Genomic DNA, 15,924 nt, shown 5'->3' with positions numbered 1-15,924 from the left:
CATGTGTTCTCTGGGAAAACCAATGACTTTATTAGAAACCACTTTGATTATTCTCAGCCTGATTGTCTCTGTATAACACAGGAGTGGGAAATGTGTTAAACCGCAGCCCTCAGCATCCTTCAGCACTGCATATACTGCCTAAGCTCCCTATAGCATCACATTAGTGTATTGCAGTTCCCATCCCTTCCTTCTAGAGAGCAGTTGACAAAGGGTTTTCCCTTTTACATGTTGATGAAACCTCTGGGAGCCATCTATATGCAGATGACACCCAACTCTACTATTCCTTTCCACCTAAAGCCAAGGAAGCTGTTCTGATCCTAAACCAGTGCCTCTCATCAGTAATGCACTGGATGAGGGGCAAACTAATTGAAACTTAATGCAGACAAGACAGAAGTGCTCCTGTTCATTTGAAAGGCAGATCAGGGAATAGGGATTCAGCCTGTGCTCAATGGGGTTACACACACCCTGAAGACACAGGTTCATAGTTTGGGGGTCTCCTGGACTCGGCATTCAACCTGGAGGCCTAGGTGTTCGCAGTGGCTGGGAGGGCCTTTGCACAATTAAAACTTGTGCGCCTGTTCTTTGAGAAACCAGATCTGGCCATGGTGGTGCATGCCTTAGTTACACCCTGTCTGGGTTACTGAAATGCACTCTATGTGAGTCTGTCTTTGAAGAGTATTTGGAAACTTCAGCTTGCCCAAAGAGCTGCAGCCAGGTTGCCAACTGGATTAGCTACAAGGAATGGACAACTCCCCTGTTGCAGTAGCTCCACTGGCTGTCAGTCTGTTTCCAGGCACAATTTAAAGTGCTGGTTATGACCTTTAAAGCCCTAGATGGTTCAAGTCCAGGCTATTTGGCTGACCACTTCTTCTTTTATGAACCTGTGCAGGCCATGAAATCTTCAGGAGAGGCCCTTCTCTCAATCCCACCTCCATTTCAAGCTCAGTTGGTGGGAACGAGAGAGAGGGCCTTCCTTCTCAGTAGCTGCCCCTCAATCCTGGAACTCCCTACCCAGGGAAGCCGTAACGGTCCCTCCCTGCTATCCTTCAGGTAGCAGCCTAAAACCTTTTTATTGAGATAGGCTTTTAAAGAAGAAGGTTTTAAGATCATGTTGGGGGCTGCTGTGGTTTTGTATGTCTTTGTGGATTTAATCCAGCGTGTTTTAATGCTAATAATGTTTAATACTGTTTCAAAATTTGTATATTTGTATTTTTTAAATTGTATTGCAATGCTTTTAGTTGTGAGCCACTTTGAGTCTCTTTACAGAGAGAAAAAGTGGGATTTAAATAAACAAAATATAATAATAATAATAATAATAATAATAATAATAATAATAATGGCCACCTTACTTGGATCTGCAAGCATCATTTGAAAATACATCACACAGACCTAGATGCTTGGGAAGTGTTCAACTTGCAATTTTGTGATACGAAATCCAGCATTTGCTGTGACATACTGTGTTTTTGTGTCAATAATAATAATAATAATAATAATAATTTCAAAGACTCTGGTACAAGCTAGTAAAGGTGGTCCCAGTGGGTGCAGTGACTATAGACCTTGGCCTGCACTTAAACAGAATCGGTTATGACAAGATTACCATCTGTCAGCTGCAAAAGGCCACCCTACTGGGGTCTGTATGCATTATTTGCCAATATATCACACAGTCCTAGACACTTAGGAAGTGTCCAACATGTGATCCTATATAACAGCCAGCAAAGTGTCCTTGTTTTCTGTGTACTAATCTTGGTGTGTTAATAATAATAATAATAATAATAATAATAATAATAATAAACTGCAGCTTTCTGTGGATCAAAGATGTTTAAACAAGTCCATACCTATCAGAAGCATGGCATTTTAGCCTTCTATCATGGGAAGCTAACTGTGTGATGAGACCTGAAAACAGATGAATCATCCCACACAAATGCCAGACAGGCTGATGATGGCAAGGCAAAAGTGAGGCAGGAACAGCACTGGTGGTTCCATTTCCTTCCCTGTTCAGTTGGGGGGGGGGGATGCACACACACAAATACTTTTCCATTGAAAACCAGCAGCTATGCCAGCTTTCAGAGCTGGGGAAGATCTGCTTCTGCATTGGGGTAGGGTGTTTAGGCTGTCCTGGCATAGAATTGGGAACATTCTGCCCTCCCTTCCCTAGTCTGGCCATGAGCCAACCAACCATGGAGATGTGATGGCTGGATTTCTCCCTAAGTGTGGATTTCATCCTCTGAGAGTGAGATATCTAACATATTCTACAATTCCTGAGGCATCTTGGTCATAGGAAAAGGATAATGCTACAGAAATGAGTTGTCCACCAGTGTCTCACTCTGGCACACAAAGAGGAAGGTTCATGCTGGACTGGCCCCTTTCACATTACGCAGTTATAGTACCATGATTGCACTTTATCTATTATGGCAACAGATCCTAGTATTCATTGGATGTTGCCATGGCAGTTAAAGTGCAATTACAGTGCCATGATTCTGTAGTATAAAGGGCTTTTGAACTTTCAGTCAGTCAGTCAGTAACCTTTATTTCTTGAACTTTCAATTATTTCATGCCCATCCTGGAAAGAAGACTCTGTCCTTGGGTACAGCTAGACTTGAATGCCATGTTGGGAGAAAGGAGATATATATATGTGTGTGTGTGTATGTATATATATATATATATATATATATATATATATATATATGGTAGAGGAATGCACAGGATGTTTTGAAATCTTTGGTTCTAAATAAGTGCAATGTAGATATGACCTAAAATTCAGATCAAAAAAGCAAGTACACACCAATTGTTTTATAATTAATTTTCTTTGTTAATGTCTAGATATCTATGCTGTCCTGTCCCAAGATCTCAGCAACTTAGATGTTTTGTGTGATACAGAGGTATGACTCACTCACCTGTGGTTATCTACACATTTTGCTTGGAATAAATGCCCCATCTGACCTGACTCCATAATTTCACTTAGAACATAGGAGTGCAATTGAAGCTAAGGTGCCCCCGGTGGCGCAGTGGGTTAAACCCCTGTGCCGGCAGGACTGAAGACCGACAGGTCGCAGGTTTGAATCCGGAGAGAGGTGGATGAGCTCCCTCTATCGACTCCAGCTCCTCATGCGGGGACATGAGAGAAGCCTCTGACAAGGATGATAAGAACATCAAATTATCCGGGCGTCCCCTGGGCAACGTCCTTGCAGACAGCTCATTCTCTCACACCAGAAGCAACTTGCAGTTTCTCAAGTCACTCCTGACACGACAAAAAAAAATTAAGCTAAAGACAGTATCTCAGTCACTGGCTACAGATCATATTATCCTCCAGAATCAGTAGAATTTGGCCCTCATATCCTGCTGTTGAATTTCCAGTGGAGAATAATTTGGCCAGTGTGTAAACACAGCACTGGACATAATAGGCCTATGGCCTAATCCAGTGTAATTTTTATTATAATCTTACTATAAGATTATTGATTTGAGCCCTCAGTGGCGCAGTGGTTTAAACTCTTGTACTGGCAGGACTGCTGACAGATAGGTCAGCAGTTCGAATCTGGGGAGAGTGAGTTGAGCTCCCTCTGTCAACTCCAGCTCCCCATGCAGGGACATGAGAGAAACCTCCTGCAAGAATGGTAAAAACATCAAACATCCAGGTGTCCCCTGGGCAACGTCCTTGCAGACAGGCAATTCTCTCACACCAGAAGCGACTTGCAGTCTCTCAAGTCGCTCCTGACACACACAAAAAAATTGATTAATTTCGCCAGAAGATTGTATATAAGTGGTTTCAGCTTTCAATTAAATTGTCTCTGTTTTGTTTTTGTTTGTAGTTTAAAGAAGACTTCTTAAAGCTCTTTAAGGAGTCACTGCGTACCCTGTCCAGTGTTGGGCCACCAACAATCCTAGCCTACAGACCAGAAACTTCAAGAGAAAATGTTTATATAGAGGTGATGGCTCTTTCCATACAGCAGTGATGTGCATATAATAGCCAGAGAGGTGTGTGCATAGAATAATATCTGGGGAGACCTACCTTCTGTTTCACAGGCCTCCAAGAATCTGTCAGTCTTTCTTTTTTATTTACCTTCATGGTTCATTAAATAACTGTAAATGAGCTCCCTCTTTCTTGTGGGACTTTGGATATATCATTGGGGTAAGACACCTCCTCTCTACCGAATTCAAAGATGAAAACCCAGTTGTTTCATCTGTTGTTAGACTACAGTTTGCCTCACCATAGACCATTGATCACATTGGCTGATGCTGATGGGAGTTGAAGTACTGTACTAAAAAACAAACATACAACTTCCCCACTCCCCTAATCCAATTGGTTACATTTCCATCCGCTGGCCATTTTGACATAGTTGATGGCACTGAGCCTTAGTAATGCACCTTTTACCAACACCTTACTTTAAAAATACACTGGAGTCTTTCAGCATCCAAAATCTTGTTTACTTGTATTTCTTCTAATTCGCAGAAGTAGACTCTTGTTATCTGTTACTGCCTGCTATTGGTTTTTCCGTATTAAACTTTGTGCTAAATCTCCTAACCCTAACCCTCTTTGGGCAAGGAGAATTTTTAGGGGAAAATTAGAGCATCTTCAATATATCTAAATAGATTAATTCATGTTATTTGTTGAAAAGATACACTGTGGGTGGCCCATGTCTTTGCTAAAACAGGTTGGAAAGCAAACCTGGGGAGAAGGGTGAGCAGCAATTTTGAGGATACGTAATAGCTGGCAGGGAAAGGATTTACCAACCACTGATCTTCTGCTGACAGGTAACTTGCTCTCCCATGGATAATTTTCATAGAGGAATGATTGAGCTGCCAGAAAAAAGAATCCTGCAGCTATGTTTCATGTTTAACATGGCCATGAAACTCAACCAGTAGGTTTGCTAGTAAAAATAAAAATGGGGCATGGTTTTTCTGCAACTCTACTGCTTCTGAAAGCATGAAGAAGTAGGGAAATTGTATGGTTGAATGTTCCATCTTATTGAAAAATCCCTCTTTGTAAACAGTAAGAAAGAACACTCAACCCATGGCATGCTGTGGTTCTCCATGAATGCCTTGAACCTGCTTCCACTGCTATTTTTCCCCAGTTTCCCAACAATTTCATACAATGGGAATACCATCAGAAAGAACAGATCTTTGTCAGGTCAAATCACTTGATACCACTTGAACTGATATAGCATCTGTCAACATATATAATGGATTAAGTTATAGGATTCAACATTTCTTACAATTGATTGTGTTGGGTAAGGTGACTAAAAACTGTTACACAGATCCCACCCCCACATTACAGATACAAACTGGTTTGTGCCTGGTTCTGGCATTTCTTTATTCATCTTCTATTAATTTTCTTTACTGCCATCTTTTTGCTGAAAGGCTCAGGGTAGCTAATTGTAATAAAGTACAGGCTAAATACACATTGAAAATGTCTTTATTAGTATCCTAAACATTATTTAAAACAAAATAATGTTAAAATCACCTATTTTCAACTAACTGGATCACATTCAGCAAGAAATCAGAGTATATGCCAAAGGTATGGCGTATATGTTATGCATTTAATTAATATACCAGTATATCCAGCTTTTCTCCTAACATGGGACCTAGAGCAGCTCACAGCATGAAGTACATCTAAAAACTGATGAAAAAGAGTTTTAAAAACAACCACACTAAAACAGCAATTCTATGATGTAGCATGATTTTTAAAACAAGACAATAACAATACTATACAGTACATATATAAACTTCTATACTGTGATGGAAAGTCCTTCAATATTTATGAAGCTTAATGAAATAATTTGAACAATTGTTTAAACTATATCAGTGATTTGTTGTGAGGATAATTATATGTTCAACGTATTGAGCTCCTGGGGGGGGGGGGGGAAGCATTGAAGAAGTGTGTATAATTCTGCTGCCAAAAACAAAGAATTTGAGGCTTTCATCTTGGTTTGTTGTCATGGTTTGGATGTTAAACAGAGAACTGTGGCTTTGCCATGACACATTTTCATCATAAACTGTTGTTAGCTGGTATGTGTGAATCTGGGGTTCCAGTTTTTCCATCTGTTTTTCTAATCAACTATTTTGAGGTTCTGGATAAAAGTGAATTAATTGCCTGACTTCATTTTCTCATATTTTAACTTGGAGATTCTCCACCTCCTGCTTGAATAATCCCCATATACAGAAGCATGATATATTTTCAATCTTTCTTGCCTGATAATCATCACTGAAAGTTGAATTGTTGACTAAGTTTGTCACGCTTTTCAGAGATGCTTTTCTGAGTGCTGGTAGTATGTTTCAGAGATGCTTTTCTGAGTGCTGGCAATATGTTTTTCACCATGTGTATATTCCACATGCTTTGTTTCATGATTGATCACTGGAAGGCTAATGGCTGAGCCATGTATTTCTGAGAAAATGTGTCCGTTGAAGGGGAAATGGATTAATTGCATGAATTATACCATCTCCCTTAATATCTAGTATGACCCTCAGATTTTCAAAACATTGTCCCTTTTCCTTTCTGCAGGTTGAAAAGGACTTTCCCGCAACTTGTGAGTTCTGTGGCAGCCCACTGAGACACTATCCTTCCTTTGAAAGTCTAGAAGAAATAGCAAAGTATGCATATGTAAGTAGCAGGAAAGTACTCCAAAAGTATTTCCTTTCCATGGTGTCTCTCCACAAAGCAAAGACTACATCACCACCAGGTAACAGCAGGACCTTGCTTTCTAGCTTTTCTGTTGCCAGGAGTGTAGAGAGCTCCATGAGTTCATTGTCAGTATGAAGAAGCAGTACACAAAGCCTGAATACCAGCGGATAGACATTTCTCCCAATCAGGCACGTGGCAGTGAATCCGAGAGGCAGCTAGCCAGGGAAAGAGCCCTGCAAAGGTATGTAAAGTGGTTGATAGATGTTCACTTAATCATTATTGAGACTATATCTCTGTTTCGGGGGGGGGGGGGGTGCAAAAAAAAAGGTTTTGTAATGCAACACGAAACAGATCCAAGACATTGTCATTGTCTTGGATCCTAAGATTAGTTAATTCAAGATTAAGTTCACAGAAGAAACATTTCCAGATCCAAGGCCCCTAAAAAGCCATTCTTGAAGATCTTGGGCATGGCAGATGAAACCAAGGACAAAACAGTGTCTTGATCCCAAGATAAGAAGGAATGTACCTTTCAGCTTTCTGCTCCATGTCCTACCACACATAGCTTAAGAGGGACCCATAAACGTCTAGAGATTGTGGTGGAACACACAAGTCAATGCAGGAGGAAAGGAGATAGGAGACGTTCATTCTGTAAAATTAGAAAAGCCATTAAAGATTCCGCACATTCCTTTTAACTCAAAAGCTCTCATCTTTTGGGAGCTCTTCCAAACTGATCTAAGGAAATCAGAGTTCTCATGATATCGTTCCTTGGATATTGCCAGTTGTTTCCATCACCATATCATTGGTTCCGTTATTTTTGGGGCTTTTTGTAGTGATTTCTTCAGTTTGTCCTAGGGCTCTTCCAAAGATTTGCTGAGATGATTCTATGAAGGAAACATTTTTCCTCTTGAAATATTTTTCTAAAACTCTTGAGAGAGTTATAATGCAAAAAGCCATTACATTGTAAGATCTCTTTTTTTAAAAAAGGAGCAAGGAGGTTTTTGTTCAACGATATTTCAGAATTCAAAAGTCTCTTACTTGAGGATAGGGATGCAACTGGTGTCAGGAACAGCCAGAAAATAGCCTGAAATAACAGAAATATTTTTGGATTTTTAAAAAAAGTTGAAAAGTACAGCAACAAATGTCATAACCTCTGAATATATTTGCCTCATCTGACATCCTCTCCAAATGAGAAAAAGGAGGTCCCAGGTTTTTCTCTGCACAAATCAGTCTTATTTTGGTGATGCACTTAACATTTTTGCCATTCCAAAATATTCCCAGGGGACTCAACAGTGCCTGAAATGAAATGTACCCTCAATAGATTTCTGTTTATTTATTTATTTATTTGCTGATTTTCTCAACTCCTTTGGGAGGGGGGAGGCTCAAAGCGGTCCACAACAAAGTAATTGGTACAATTCAATGCCTCATAATATAAAATGCATTACATAACTAAAATTACATATAACAGTAGATTAAAACCAATAAACTATAAAACATCTGACACAGACAAACATAGAACATAAAACATTCGACATTGCACCAATCCTGAAGATATCTTAACTACCCCATCTCACTCCCTGAATACTTGCTTGAAAAGCCACACTGAGGAGTTTCCTAAATGACAGGAGGACGGGGCTGATCTGCTCTCACTGGGGAGGGAGTTCCACAGCTGAAGGTCCACCACCGAGAAGGCCCTGTCTCTTGTCCCCACTAGTCACGCCTGTGAGGGTGGTGGGACTGAGAGCAGGACCTATCTGTAGCCGATCTTAATGCTCTAACCAGCTCATAAAGAGAGATACATTTGGATAGGTAAGCTGGACTGGAACTGTTTAGGGATTTATAGGCTAAAGCCAACACTTTGAATTGTGCTCGATAGCAAACTGGCAGCCAGAGGAGTTGTATGCTCCCTTTGTGTCGCTCCAGTTAGAAAACTGGCTGCTGTCCGTTTGACTACTTGCAGCTTCCAAACTGTCTACAAAGGCAACCCCACTTAGAGCGCGTTGCAGTAGAGTATTCAAGATGTAACAAGAGTGTGGACCACTGCGGCCAAGTTACTAACAGCCAGGTTACTAACAGGAGCTACATACAGGGAGCATACCACCCCCTGTTGTGTCAGCTCCACTGGCTGCCTGTCCACTTCCGAGCTCAATTCAAAGTTTTGACCTATAAAGCTCTATACAGTTCTGGCCCAGCTTACTTGTCCAAACGCATCTGCCTTTATGTCAGCAGACATAAAGGAGCACTTTGGTTGAAATGGAAAGACGATTTACATAAGGATACGGTTTTATTGGTAATTAAGGTTTTATACTGTTTAATTAATGGCTTATGTATCTTATGTATTTTAATGGTTTGATGGTTATGTTAAATAGTTATTGTATTAATTGTTCATGTAACGGCATCGAATTGCTGCCTATGTAAGCCATCCTGAGTCCCCCTTTTGGGGTAGAGACGAGACGAGATATAAATACTAGAAATAAATAAATAAATGCAGAGGAATCAAAACTAAAAGAAAGGAAAATCTTGATACTTACGGGGAGCTCCCCCCCCCCCCATTTTGGGGGGGGGGGTTGTCGTGTCAGGAGCAACTTGAGAAACTGCAAGTTGCTTCTGGTGTGAGAGAATTGGCAGTCTGCAAGGACGTTGCCCAGGGGACGCCTGGATGATTTGATTTTTTTTATCATCCTGTTAAATGTCTGTCTAAATGATACACATGGACTGATACAACAATTTGACAGATATGCTGTTGTTAAAAAAAAGAGATGTTAGTGGTGCAATGGGTGTTCCAAAGCAAGCTTTTCTACAAAAACGGATTAACTGCTAGTTATCTATGTTGAGCCTCCAAGATTATGTGAAACTCAGATTCTGCATTAGGAAAAGATGCCATCTGTGTTTTGATTTTGCAGGCTGAAAGAGAAACAATTGGCAAGACAGTTGGCCTACTTGGCAAATGAGCAAAATAAAGACATCACTCCAGTATATGGTCCCGAACAACGTGAGTTGGATGTAGTTTGTATTTGCAGTAGTACTTATTAATGCAGAAATAGCGCTTAAATAATAGAAATGGAAAACTGTCCCACTCACTCTTGTGCTGGAACAGGGCCAGGGCAAGTGAAAGCCATGAGACATACACAAGACTCCAGCTTCCATATTACAGATACTTAAGCCTCCCTGGTACTCTTAGTTTTTCCAAACACCACTTGAAGCAGTGGTTTCCTTCAAAACATCTTTGTCCTTCCAAACTCTTGTTCTGGCTGAACATTGGCCCAAAGAATACAGAAAGATAACAGACATATGGTTACTTGTGGGAGCATTCTTTGCAGATTGCTTGCCAGAAATTCCACACTGCAGCCAGCCATACAAGCCAAAATAAGCTGCGCTTGCTCACCTCTGTGCTAGAATTATGCTTTATCACAGATATCTCCAACTAAATTTGGAGTCACACTGCTATGCTGTGGTATTATGGAAGAATTTGAGTATTTTGGTGCAGTGGAAAATAATCCAATATTATGCACATGTTGGGTCTGCTTCCAAGCTCTCATTCTCTGCACATAATGGGTTTTTCATGCAACAGGGAAGCTGCTGTGATGATCCCAACTGTAGAGAGTTAGAGATTCAGAAGTGATTTTGAGAAAAAAATTGCTTTTTCCTTGTTTGTTATTTTCTTAAAATACTTTCATGTTCTTTCTGTTTGAGGAAAATTTGGAGATGTGAATTGATTGGGGGGAAATTCCATTTGCACTAGGAAAATGCAATAGATATAGCTAGCATGAAAACCCTTTATAATATATTTGTTTACAAGTCTTTATAAGCCACTTATATCTGCCCTTTTCAAAGTAGTGTGCAACAATAAGCAAGCATACAATCCAATATAGTGCATAAAACAAAGATTTGTTGTTCTTAGTTGTCACCAAGTTAGTTTTGACTCATTGAGATTTTATAAATGAGATTTCCAAGACACTTATTAGTAAGGTAAAGGTTTTCCTCTGACATTAAGTCTAGTTGTGTCCGACTCTGCGGGGTGGTGCTCATCTCAATTTCTAAGCTGAAGAGCTGGCATTGTTCGTAGACACCTCCAAGGTCATGTGGCCAGCATGACTGCATGGAGTGCCATTACCTTCCCGCAGAAGCTGGGCCTAACAGCGGGAGCTCATCCCACTCCCCGGATTTGAACAGCCAACCTTTTGGTCAGCTAGTTCAGCAGCTCAGCAGTTTAACCTACTGCACCACCAGTTATTAATAGTCTGGGTTATATCTGGTAAACTGAGATCAGTGTCTTTCTTGATTAAGTCTATCTACCTGTAATGCGATGTTCCTTTTTTCCTACTGCTTTCAACCTTACTAAGCATTGTCACCTTTTCTAATGAGTTTTGTCATCTCATCATATGTGTGAAGTACGGTATCTTCAATTTAGACATTTCAGCTTGTTTTGCTATCAAAATCATTTATATTTCTGAATGGCTATCTGTAGTAACTACCAGAACTCTCTTCCAACACATTTTAAATAAGTTGATTCTCTTCCTATCAGCTTTCTTCTCTGTACAGCTTTCACATCCATATCTGGAAATCAGAAATACTATGGCACGGATGTTCCTGGCTTTGGTATGCCTTTACCCTTTCTGATCTTACCCACTTCCTTCGTAACAGCCTTTCTAAGTCTCCATCTTCTTCTGATCTCTTGCATATACTTTGCCTTTTGAATTATGACTAAAGCATGCTATTGAAAACATTTAACTACTATTGTGATGTCTTTATCATCCACTTCAAATTTATCTCAATCATCTGTGATCATTATTTTTGGCTTCCTAATGTTTACCTGTAAGCTTGCCACTTTTATATTAACCATATAACAGATGTTAAAAGCTGAATTAATCCTGGGAGGCTTGTGAAAATAGGCAAGTCTTCAAATTGAGGAATTGCCGATGCTGATTTGATATCAGAGGAAAGACAATTCCGCATAGTGAGATGCCACCTGCTTGCCATATGTTGTACATACTTGTTACGTTGATGTGAAAGATAGCAAAGTTTTCCTATTAGAAAGGAGGTTGCATCCTTAATTCAGCACTAACATGTTTAAATAGAGTCAGTCAGCCCCATACTTTAAAAATGTAAGCATGCATTGCATACCTCTTTTCCTGGAGGGACAAATTTGTGAATTTCAGAAGGTGGGTGAGAGGAAGCTCTGTTATACTTTCCCATTTGTTTCTCTGTATTTAGTTGCAGAGTTGCAATTGGAGGAAGGTTATTGTTTCTGACTCAGGCAGTGAAAGAGTTTTGTCCAATCTGGGAACATTGTGTGGTATCAATATGTACTCAATCATGGGGTCTGTAAAAACCAGTACTACAAATATTGTAACCATGGACTTTGAGAATAGAGGCACTACAGAGAGTTAGATTGGATGGAAAGAAATTGCAGGCCAGAGCCAGATTTTCAAATAAGCATAGGACAAAACATCATAAGATGGACCTCCAGTGGTAAATCTACCCAGCCTGGGGAAGAAACAATGCAAAGAACATGTAATATATATGAAGCAGAATGCATTGAGGCCTAAGAAAAACACTTCCCATTAAGAGGAAGTGTTTCTGTCGGAGGAGCCCAGCCCTGGCAGAATCCACTGGTGCATGAGTAACAGAGCTGCAATTAAGACTGCCTTCATAGGTGCATATGATAGACTAAAAGCCACAATTCCCCTTGGGATCAAACTCCAAAGAGATACAGTAAACATTATTAACAGAAAAGAGTTTAATACATTATACAGTGCCATCAAAATGGCCAGGGTACACAAATAATTTCCAAGCACAAATAAAAATGTGACAAAACCAGATCCAAATAGTAGGTCTTGTACAGTATAGAAACAAAGCTGCTGTGGGATTTAATATTTATAAGTCACTTCCTGGTGTGAAAAAAGACCTCCCTTAAGCCTAAAATAGTTACAAAAACATATCTTGTAGAGCAGCGTTTCTCAACCTGGGAATTGGGACCCTGGGGGGGGGGGGGGAGGTCATGAAGGGGTGCCAGGCGGGTCACCAAAGACCATCAGAAAACACAGTATTTTCTGTTGATCATTTGGGTTTGGCCCAATTCTGTCATTGGTAGGGTTCAGAATGCTCTTTGGTTGTAAGTGAACTTTAAATCTCAAGGCCTAATGTCAAGGCCTATTTTCCCCAAACTCCACCTGTGTTCACATTTTGGCATATTGAGGATTTGTGCCAAGCTTGGTCTAGATCTATCAATGTTGGAGTCCACAGTGCTCTCTGGATGTAGATGAACTACAACTCCAAAACTCAAAGTGAACTACAACTCCAAAACTCAATACCCACCAAACCCTTTCAGTATTTTCTGTTGGTCATGGGAGTTCTGTGTGCCAAGTTTGGTTCAATTCCATTGTTGGTGGAGTTCAGAATGCTCTTTGACTGTAGGCTAACTATAGATCCCAGCAACTGCAACTCTCAAATGATAAATCAATCCCCCCAACCCCACCAGTATTCAAATTTGGGCGTATTGGGTATTTGTGCCAAATTTGGTCCAGTGAATGAAAATACATCCTGCATATTAGATATTAACATTACAATTCATAACAGTAGCAAAATTTCAATTATGAAGTGGCAACAAAAATAATGTAATGGATCACCACAACATGAGGAACTGTATGAAGGGGTCGTGGCATTAGGAAGGTTGAGAACCACTGCTGTAGAGAGTGTTTGGAATCAACTTTTTAAAAGGAGATGTAGTCTTCCAGGATTTTCTGCAGGGAGAGATATTGTCATGTCCTAGCTTCTGACAATTGCCCCTCTTCATATAAAACAACCAAGAACTCTGGCAAAAGTGCAAATTGTGCACACCTGCAACACACATGCACTCAGGAAAAATGAAAGAAGCTCTGTTTCACCCAAGGACTTCTTGGCATGAAATGCCATATGAACAATCGCTTTACACATTCTTGCTAGTCAAATGGGCAAAAATTAGAGGATACTATGGATACACTATTAAGGACAACAAGATGATAAATATATGTCAGTCATCAAAGAGCTGAACTGACCCACAAACCATAGCTTCTCTGAGATCACTAAAAGATTTGAAAAAGAAAGGCAAGAAGTGATATTGGAGCAAAAAGTTAGACAAGGCATTCAATAACATGAAAGATGTTATTACCTGAGGAGCCACATGTTGATGATAGTAAGGAAATGCATTTCAAGCAGACTTGCCTGAAGTTGCTGGGTCAGCACTGACATTGGATGGATGTCCATTGATGTGTGCATCAAGAACATTGACACTGGCTCAGCAAAACTATGCACAAATAAAGAATCAATTGGCATTGTTCTTGGCAGAAATATCGCCATTCTATCAACAGGAGTCTGACACTGGTAGAGACAGATCTCTAACTGCTTAAGCCCATCCTCCAAAAGCCCCAAACTTCTGTTCCATGCTGTTGCAGTACATGTTGATTTGGTATCTGAAATACTGAGAACCAGAAGTGTTTTGGATTTCAGATTTTGGAATGCCTGCATTTGCATATACATGTATAATGAGATGTCTTGGAGACATGCTCCAGGCCTATACATGAAATTCATTCATATTTCATATACAAATAGCCTGAAGGAAACTTTATACATCTGATTTAAAATATATTTTTTGCAGAAAACAGCATGCATTGAATCCTCAAACAGCAAAAGTGTCACTATTTCAGTCACGAATGTTCACAATTTTGGATTCTGGAGCATTCTGGGTTCCAGAATTTTGGATAAGGAGTAATCAACCTGGGACTCCATCACATTAGGAAATATTCCATTTCAGAGAATGCTTGAGAATGATTTCCAACAGGTCCCATCACGTGACTTTTGTCCCATCTCATCAGTAATCTGTCAAAATCCATCTGCAAAATGTTACCAAATTGAAGTTATCAGTATTCACCCCATCAGCCACAATATGACTTAAAATTTGGGGGGGGGGGGTGTCTGGGGGGTGGAGTCTCATGACAGAAGTGGCTGCCATTTCTGTTTGGGACATTGGAGAAAGGTATCCAGGGTTAAAAAAGTAAAGAATTTAATGAATCAATTATTGTTTAGAAATCTGATAAGATTAGATTCCTCAGAACTACTTATTTTGCACCAAAAGGTAGTGATCAGGTGAATGCATTTACTGCGCAGATTCAACAGCCCTCCGAAGGCAACCATGAGGCTGATGTGGTCCTCCAGGAAAATGAGTTTGATACTCTTGCATTAAAGCTTCTGAAAAATATAAATCTGGCCTAATTATGAAAATGCACTGATCCTGGAAGGAGAGAGAATAATCTTATCAGCAAGTTATGGATCCATAAATATTTGATAAGATTTGTAAGGGACACCTTGGAATGATGCTATGTAAACACTGAACCAGAAACACCCTCTACTGGCCAGATACAAATGCACAAAATCAAAGAAATGATGACCCCCCCCCCCCCAATCACACCCAAAATAGAATTGCAAAATACATATGAGTATTCCAGAAATATATAGAAGAGTTTCATACCAAGAGATCACAGCCCCGTTTTCATTAGATGAAATGCATTACAGTCCCTCCAATTAGTGGTTTTGACTTTTGTGGATTTGATTGTTCATGAATGTAATTACAATTTTTTTCTAAAGTAAAGATAAAGTTTTCCCCTTGACATTAAGTCTAGTCATGTCTGACTCTGGGTGGTGGTTATCTCCATTTCTGAGCTGAAGAGCTGACGTTGCCCGTAGATGCCTCTTAGGTCATGTGGCTAGCATAACTGCGTGCAGTGTGGTTACCTTCCTGCCAAAGCGGTTCCTACTGATTTATTCACAGTTGCATGTTTTTGAACTGCTAGGTTGGCAGAAGCTGAGGCTAACAGCGGGAGCTTACCCCGCTCCCCGGATTTGAACCGTCAACCTTTCGGTCAGCAAGTTCAGCAGCTCAGTGGTTTAACCTGCTGTGTTACCGGGGAAATCTCTTAAGTCCTCCAATGTGATTCTATGTTCAGTTTCCAGGAGAAGTTAACCATAGAGTTGTACTAGATGACCTAGACATTAATACTGGTGTTATTTCAGGTAAAAAAAAAAGTCATTTCCTTCTTTGAGGTTTTTCTGTTCTGCTGACCCCAGTAAATGTGGATGACTGACCATGCTTCCTTATTGGTGACATACAGTTGCATGGTGATCAATCACATTTTAAGCCTTTTTGGTGAACCATGGCATTTATCATGATTTAATATTTGACAAGGGACCAGACAGGCATTAAAAGGAAGATCTAATAGCTTTGGAAACACCATGTGCCGTTCTAGCTTGCCAATTCCATTTTTGAAACAGTACCA

General features: G+C 40.1%; 1 protein-coding gene across 1 annotated transcript in view; it reads left to right on the top strand.

Annotated features, from left to right (window-relative positions):
* Positions 1-15,924, top strand: part of ERICH6 (glutamate rich 6) — a 46,219-nt gene that overhangs the window by 18,684 nt on the left and 11,611 nt on the right. Inside the window, exons 9-13 of the mRNA XM_060767720.2 lie at positions 2,821-2,879; positions 3,807-3,923; positions 6,497-6,595; positions 6,700-6,857; positions 9,517-9,605. Coding sequence (XP_060623703.2) covers positions 2,821-2,879; positions 3,807-3,923; positions 6,497-6,595; positions 6,700-6,857; positions 9,517-9,605 — 522 coding nt within the window. The remainder of the gene's footprint in view (positions 1-2,820; positions 2,880-3,806; positions 3,924-6,496; positions 6,596-6,699; positions 6,858-9,516; positions 9,606-15,924) is intronic.

The sequence above is a fragment of the Anolis sagrei genome, chromosome 3, assembly GCF_037176765.1.
Source record: "Anolis sagrei isolate rAnoSag1 chromosome 3, rAnoSag1.mat, whole genome shotgun sequence".
Lineage (NCBI taxonomy): Eukaryota > Metazoa > Chordata > Lepidosauria > Squamata > Dactyloidae > Anolis > Anolis sagrei.
This window is presented reverse-complemented; position numbering and strand designations above follow the sequence as displayed.